This window comes from Salvia splendens, chromosome 18 (genome assembly GCF_004379255.2).
Source record: "Salvia splendens isolate huo1 chromosome 18, SspV2, whole genome shotgun sequence".
In the NCBI taxonomy this organism is placed as follows: Eukaryota; Viridiplantae; Streptophyta; class Magnoliopsida; order Lamiales; family Lamiaceae; genus Salvia; species Salvia splendens.
In genome coordinates this window covers 7367710-7375268 of record NC_056049.1, presented here as the reverse complement: position 1 = coordinate 7375268, position 7559 = coordinate 7367710, and the positions used below count along the sequence as shown (strand labels likewise).

Sequence of the window (7559 nt, the reverse complement as noted above, 5' to 3'; positions counted from 1 at the left end):
TTCTGGAGTCGAACATGAGCTTGTTTTTGGCGCATGTCGGCGAATGCACGGACTCGATCAACATTGAGAATATATAAAAGAAATTTAGAGAGAGAAACTTGTTAATACAAGTGGTGCGAATGAAATGAAGTTCAACGGGATGTATATATAGGAACCGAAAAAAAATATTTAATGCATTAAACGGGAATTCCGCGGGCGTCAACGCAATGGCGGGCGTCCGCGTGGAATTCCCTGCGGAATTCTGCCGATGGCTGCGGAACTGCGAATTCCTTCGCGGAATTCCGTATCCGTGGAAGGGACGCGCAATAGCGGACGTCCGTCACAGAATTCCCGCACGCCGGTGGTAATTCCGCATGGAGTGGCGGACGCTCTAAAACTCGTGCAACAAGCTAAGATGCCTAAATGAATAAATGATTGATTGCGTAGATAAAGTGCGTAGCGCTCTTGCGCCGAAGATGAACGTGGTTAGGCGATCTGCCGAAGGTGTGGGGTTGTAGGGAGTAATATTTTGACCTAATTATTTCCCAAAAATCTGATTTAGTTACCAAAAACTCAAACCACAAAATAGGTAAAACGACTATAACTCCTAATTACGAAGGAATTAATCAAAGAACAGGGGGGAATTAGGCTTCATCGATAATTAGCAAGCCAACACAAAATCACTTCTCCAGCTAAAAAAAGAATGATTTAATTTTGATTTCTCTACACTAAAATTTCCCAATTTTGAAAGACAAATTATAGGGGAAAAAAATCAATCTCAAGTGAAGTGATGCAACGATCCTTTGATCTCTCTTGTAGTTCTGGAATGCATCAATTTCCCTCTACTCTTTTGTGGCAACAATTTGGACCAAAACCCTCCCTTCACAATCCGAATCTCCTTCTCGCGATTCCGATCGGCCTCTTCCGCTCTTCCCCGCGGCACCACCACCGCCATGGATCTGCTCTTCCTGAAGAAGGCGACGGAGATCGTGAGCTCCGGCGGCGGCGAGGCGCAGGAGGAGGAGAGAGAAGAGGCGTAGGAGGAGAGAGAGGAAACGGCGGATGGAGATCTCGCCGATCTCGAATTTTCGCCGCAATTGGAGAGGTTTGAGAGCTTTTCGCGCAGGCAGATGGAGCAGACTCCCGGCGATTGCCTGTGCTTGGGGTGTTTTTTGCACGCAGCCGCTTTATTCGCCTTCGATCTGCTCCCTCTCACCTTGCATCGCTCCATTTTTGTGTTTGTGTGTGTGCAGCCTTTGTGTATGTATCTGTGTGTGTGTGTGTGTATATATATAAAGAGAGAAGAAAATCAGAAATGTATGCATGGGGGAGTTTCCATGACGTTTCATGTGAAGGTGCAAGGGAGCTTCACGAAATCGCTTTTTTTCACGGTGCGATTTGAAAAGTCTATTTTTGGGTGAAATGAAATCGCACTCTCTCTCTCAATTTACGAATAGTTAATTATTTAGTTGGAGGCCTTCCTTCGCGTGCTGGCGGCGTGGTGGAATTCTTGTGTCACTTTTATGTGCTACAAATATAGTATTAGTAGAAAAGTCCAAACTGAATTTGAATTGTAAAATGTAAAAAGTGTTTGGGTTTAGCTTATCCACCTCTGAAATTTGTATAATATTGATCGACTTCTTTATTTTGAGCATAAAAAGTTGGGTTTGGTTTTGGAGTTCTAAAACAGTAGCTACGCTTTATAGACTATTCTTCGTTTTAATAATCAATACATAGATAAGCATCTATTCACGCTTGTTCAAATATACTCTCTCCGGAGTCACATTTTATCATCTAAGTTCATCCCAGTTTAAGAGTCACATTTAGAATCTATCATATTTGAATATAAAATTTAACCTCATTATTTATCAATTTTACACTCAAATGCCACTACTTTCATAAAAATAAAACAAAATAAAATTCTAAACATACAAAAAATCAAAAGGATCTCACTTTCCACTACCTCACTTCAATTATTACACACTCCAACAACCACTACCTCACTTCATTTATTACACACTCCACCAATTTCTTAAAACCCTTGTCATAACTAAATCTTATTCTTAAACTGGGACGAATGGAATGGAGTATTTTCTTTCGGCTGAATTTTAGCATTGGAGTAGTATTTAATTATATACCGACATGGCATGGGAGTAGTTTTATGAGCCGTTTTATTGGGTTATTTTATTTTATTGATGAATAGAGTTAATTATAAATAATTAAATCCAAAATTTTGTGAATGTTTAGAAATTGCCGACTATGATATATTGTGGCACTTGAAGTTTGGCCGATTGATTCGAACAATCTCACCAAATAACAAAATTATATAGTCCACGTACTCTTAATATTTACTTAACAATTTGTATTTATTATGATGAATTATAAATTTTGTGCATGTTTGGTAGGGTAGATAACTCATTTAAGAATGAAATTCTATGAACACTAGCATACATATGTATTATCTGGTCGTATAAGCTTAAGCACCGCAGCGAAAAGCACGCGTTTGTGTGCTTACGTTTATAAGCACATTGTTGCGACGTGCCTAAGAACATTGGTGTTCCAACATGAATTTTTAATTTTTTTAAATTCAGAATTCAAAATTTATAATGGTCCGATTTTAATTTTCAGGAATACTTTTTGAAATGGATTGTTTTTACCTTCAAGGTTTTAACTTATGTAAAATTCATTTTTAGGGTTAAAGTTAAGTAATTTTGAAAATTTTAGGGTTTCATTTATATAAGTAGCGTCAAATAATTGAGATATGAGTATTTTTGTATGCGCATGCCTCAAAAAACACACGTAATTAGTATAATTGCTTAAGATTTAAGCGCTCCATTTTCTAATGTGGTGAGCTATAGATGTTTACTAGCATTTAAGAAATGGGTGTCCCTGTAAATTATGCTTAATACTACTACACATAAATATATCACAAACTGGACTTCCTCAAATGACAAATATCTTATTTTAGATCCTATATTAATCTGTTTATTGCTGAACAGATCACACGAGAATATAAAAGTACTATAAAATACATTAGAAAATCAGAGAACACGTTGTTTCCAGGATGTACATTTACGTACAATTGGGAGACAACTGCATTTTAGTATATATGTACGTGTACGTATGAAACAAGTACAGTTGGACACCTCTTTTGCCTAGTAATGTTCTGAATTTATGATATATTATACTCCATGAATCATCTCTCATTTAAATAATGGCTTCGAATTTATTTTATCAAGTTATCCTTCTCCATCTAGTTGAAATTGATGAATCGCTTTCACAAAGTTATTCAAATTTTCTTAAATTATTAAGGATCTAATTAGGACATTCGAAAATTTATATATCGATCTTAGTAAACTATTAGATCACATTTACTTTCTTTTTTATATCTATTTAAGGGTGCTCGTGTTGGAACCGTATGCACGGTCAAATGACTTTGACCAATAATAATTCCAATGAGACATTTAATTTTGTGAAATTAAATGATATAGCGTCGATCTACGTTCGGAGTAGATGACCGTGGTATATTCAATTTCTCAAATCCGATTCACGGTGAGTGAGAAATAATGGATTAAAGTTGCACAAAATTGCGAGCTAATTAAATGAGTTATGAGAGAACTCATGGGATTAATTAAGAGACTAATTATCCACATTGAAAGTAACAAGCTTATTAAATAAGTATTTAATAAGAAGGATTATTACATGTAATAATTCTAGTGGACTAAGATGGGTTGTAGCCCACACGCGCGCCACCGGCGCACGCTGCGAGCCGCATGCCTTGTGCCATTGTGCTTGGACTTTGGGCCTGGTCGTGGGGCTCGGTGCTGCCAGTTGGTCTAGTTCTTTTTAGAGCACCAATGTTTCCACGTCAGTGAGTCAAGCGAGATGACACCTCGTGGACTCGCAATGATGACAGCCATCCAAAGACGTAGCCGTTTTATCTTTGGGGACGAAACGCCAATCCGAGAGCACTACCGGGGCGTATCTCGTATTTCGGAAAGAGGACTCCTCGACTCGGCTAACTACTGTTCACGGTTTATTTGTTTCGAATTCTACTTTGTAATTTCGTTTCAGTTTGTTCTTTTGTATTCATTCTTTTGAGTTGTATTATGTCCGGTTTATCTCTTGTAATCTAGAAACCAATAGCTTGCCATTCTAGAAATAAGAAATTAATTCTTCGATAGTTTACAGATCAAGCTATTCAAAATGTGCTTATAATTGCATGAAATAGTAAGACAAATCAACGTACATATTTGACAATCCAAGGAGATGTTCGGTTTGCAAGATTAAATAGTATCAAGATATAATCTAGGATAAACCATGACTCAATCTTAGACTAAAAAAAGATGTTTGGTTGGAATGTCAATTTTAATACTCCTTCAAGCATGTTTGGTTCGAAATATTATATTATTATATAGTGCCAAGATACTGTATATTTACTGTGATACCCTTCTAATACTTCTCCCAATCATTTGGTCTAATATTTTATGTAAATGTATGAATTTGCTCCAAAAAAACAAAAATATGTTAAATTCCATTTCCAAATAATGATCTAGCAAGGACGTTATTATTTATATGCTTCAATATTAAATTATCAAAACTTCAAAATCAAATTTCTATGATTCTATCAAATCCGTAATAATTCTTATGCTTCAATAATAGAAGAAGTCTTATTATAAATGTCATTTTTTTAAAATTAGGCATAATGCATAATATATTAATATATGATAAAAATACACATTTTAATCAAATATTATAAAAAAATTATGACCATACCGATTTAAAAATATTATAGGAAATAGGTTTAATAATCACATCACACCTATTGACAAAATTAAATAAAAAATTACAAATCAAATACTACATTGCACAAACTATTGACAAAATTAAATAGAAACACCAAGTTTAAATAACACAAAATGGAAATTAGAAAAAATAACAAATAAAAATGAAATCGAAGAAAGACAATTGGCACACATTTTTTTTCCAGTCTCCCTCTCTTTCTTCCTGTAAACTCCCTCTATATACATATATATATGTATATAATCATATTCTTAGTGCCTCTGAAGCATCATCATGAAGAAAAGTATCAAAGTTAGATGCTTTAGACTTGCAGCACTCCAACAAGCAACTAGACCAAATGCATAATCCTAACTCTTTGTCACTTCTCTGCCTCACTATGATGGGGACCAATCAAAATAGCAAACAGAAATCGAAGTTTGAAATTCAATCAAATTACAAAGTATATGAGCATATGAAATATCAAAAGTTTCCAATATCATCAAGTCATATCTAGCTGCATATATATGTTTATCAAAATCAGCCAACATCACCAACTAATACTACCTAAATAGATTGTTTAAAAGCAGCAAACCATAGCTGTTAACAAGTCATCAAAAATAACACCCAATGTTTGGTGATATGCGTGGCATAATAGTTTGGTAAGTTCTATGGCAATACCTTCTTCGCCATCATCGTATTCACGAATGTAATACGTTCGCCTTCAGAGAGATTGAGGAATAAATCTGTGACTCGTGCATCAATTGTAACTTTGTATGCAAAGTTCAGTCGAGTCTCCTCAGGAAGTGTAGCAATTTTTCTCAAAGCTTCAAGAATAAGCTTTGTCTTGTCAACAACTTCAGATTTGCTGCTCATCGATTGTTCACTCCGTTTATCAAGTTTGTCGACGAAGATACCAATGGATTCATTTTGTTGTTTGAAGAACTTATCCATGAGATCAACAATAACCGAGTCCTTGGAGGTTGCAGATTCATGCTGCTTGCGCTTTCTTTTGGATTGAGTTTTCTTATCACCATCCCTTTTGGTGGAATTGACCGATTTGCTTTCACCAGGGAAAGGAGTATCCGTGGCCACCTCCTCCAGAGGTACATAGCTGTGGGAGAACTCATGGTCGACGTTTTCATTAGTATTGGAGAAAGAGTAATCTCCAATGTGTACATTGAGGCCGGTAGGGAACTCATTTACATCAAAGTCAGGTAGATATGGTTGTTGGCTTGCCACTTTAGCAAAATCATTCGAGGCCTGTTGTTGCCTTGCCACTTTCTCAAGGTCTATCGTGCCTTGTGAACTTTTTCCAGAAGCGCGATCCTTTCCAAACATCTCAATCCAGTCTTGGAAATACTGGTATGACTTGTATCGCAATGTTTTAACTTGTGGATGTGTCTGTTCAATAGGATATATGAAATTCATAGTTAACATCCTTGCAAGCCAAAGAAATATATTAATACACTATGTTAAATTTTACCTTGACATATATATTGCTCATGTTTATCGGATGGAATTCTTACTAGAGTTATGGGAAATGCATTTTAATTTTAAATATAATTCAGCCTATTAAGGCTACCATACATCAAAAGATATGTATAATTAATCAATCAAAAGAAAACAGTAGCCAAAATAGAAGCAGTAAGTTGATCATTTGAAATGAATTCAAGTGGCTGAATAAGTCTTAAGTTGTTCATATAAAAATCACTCCCGTCAATTCATACATTTGCCGAAATTGGCTTCTAGCATATCAACAATTCAGAAAACCATGTTAAGGCCTTTGGCTCTTTCCTATGCAGGGATTGAAACTTGAAGAAAAATGAGGTGTCACCAACTAACAAAACTCAAGTATTAGTAAAATTTTACTTCGATTTGGAAATGAGATAAGACTTATCCTCTAGAACCTGTAATGGATCACAAAATTCTAATAGGCAAGAGACAATGGAACAACAACGATGACGATGCTGAGAATATAACCACAACGATGCTGATAAATACTACTACACGGAAGTTTGATGTGCAGCACGGTAACAGGGAAGAGCTCTGACTTTACACAAGCAGAGACAAGGACAAATATGTTATGAAACATTATGGACTTATCTACAGAATTAAGTAACATTTGAATTAATCACATCAACAGACCCCTTGATTTTCAAGATAAGGAACAGTTTATGTGTCTCAAAATTTGTAAATACACAATTTAATTAAGGCTTCATCAACTAAAATCTTTACTACTCCACTTGTAAAGTTATTGCTATTTTTCGACTTTTCCAAACAACCTTCGTGAAATATGTGGGTGTGAATATGATAGTATAAAGGCTATTTTCATGAAAAAACTCAACCCAAAACTTTTTCACATACAAAATTTCTTCCACATTAATTTATTGCATTCCCAAACTCTATAAAATTCCTAGTAGCAATGTTTAATCAACTCTTCATCATTGTACATCAATATTTCACATACCAGTCAACTAGAACCCTAATTTCTACAAAACAGCTACCCAAATCATCATATATGAAAAATTAGAAATTAGAAATCCTTGATGAAATCGTTAATCACATAATTTGAAATTACCTCTAGCACGATTTCGATCGCCTTTCGCTCTTCCCAAATCTGATCGTCTTTTTCCTCTATCTCTCTTTCCAAATCTGATCGTCTTTTTCCTTTCTCTCTTCTCAAACTCAGTCACTCATGTAAAATGGATTAGAGATAATATAAGTAATAATATTATTAATTACGTATTAATTATTATTATTGGGATCTAATATCGCGAAACTTTACAAAAAAATATTTA

The 7559-nt window shown here is 35.1% G+C and overlaps 2 protein-coding genes across 2 annotated transcripts; both read right to left on the bottom strand.

The window, feature by feature from the left end:
* Positions 1-757: 757 nt before the first annotated feature.
* On the bottom strand, positions 758-1210 carry LOC121776668. Its single transcript, XM_042173851.1, has one exon. The coding sequence runs from the start codon at positions 1208-1210 to the stop codon at positions 758-760; it is 453 nt and encodes a 150-aa protein (XP_042029785.1).
* A 3994-nt stretch (positions 1211-5204) lies between these two features.
* Positions 5205-7444, bottom strand: LOC121775910. Its single transcript, XM_042172997.1, has 2 exons — positions 7340-7444; positions 5205-6162 (listed from the first exon to the last, which is right to left on the bottom strand). Exon 2 carries the CDS (start codon positions 6097-6099, stop codon positions 5428-5430), a length of 672 nt encoding a protein of 223 aa, XP_042028931.1. The 5' UTR covers positions 6100-6162; positions 7340-7444; the 3' UTR covers positions 5205-5427.
* Positions 7445-7559: the final 115 nt, after the last annotated feature.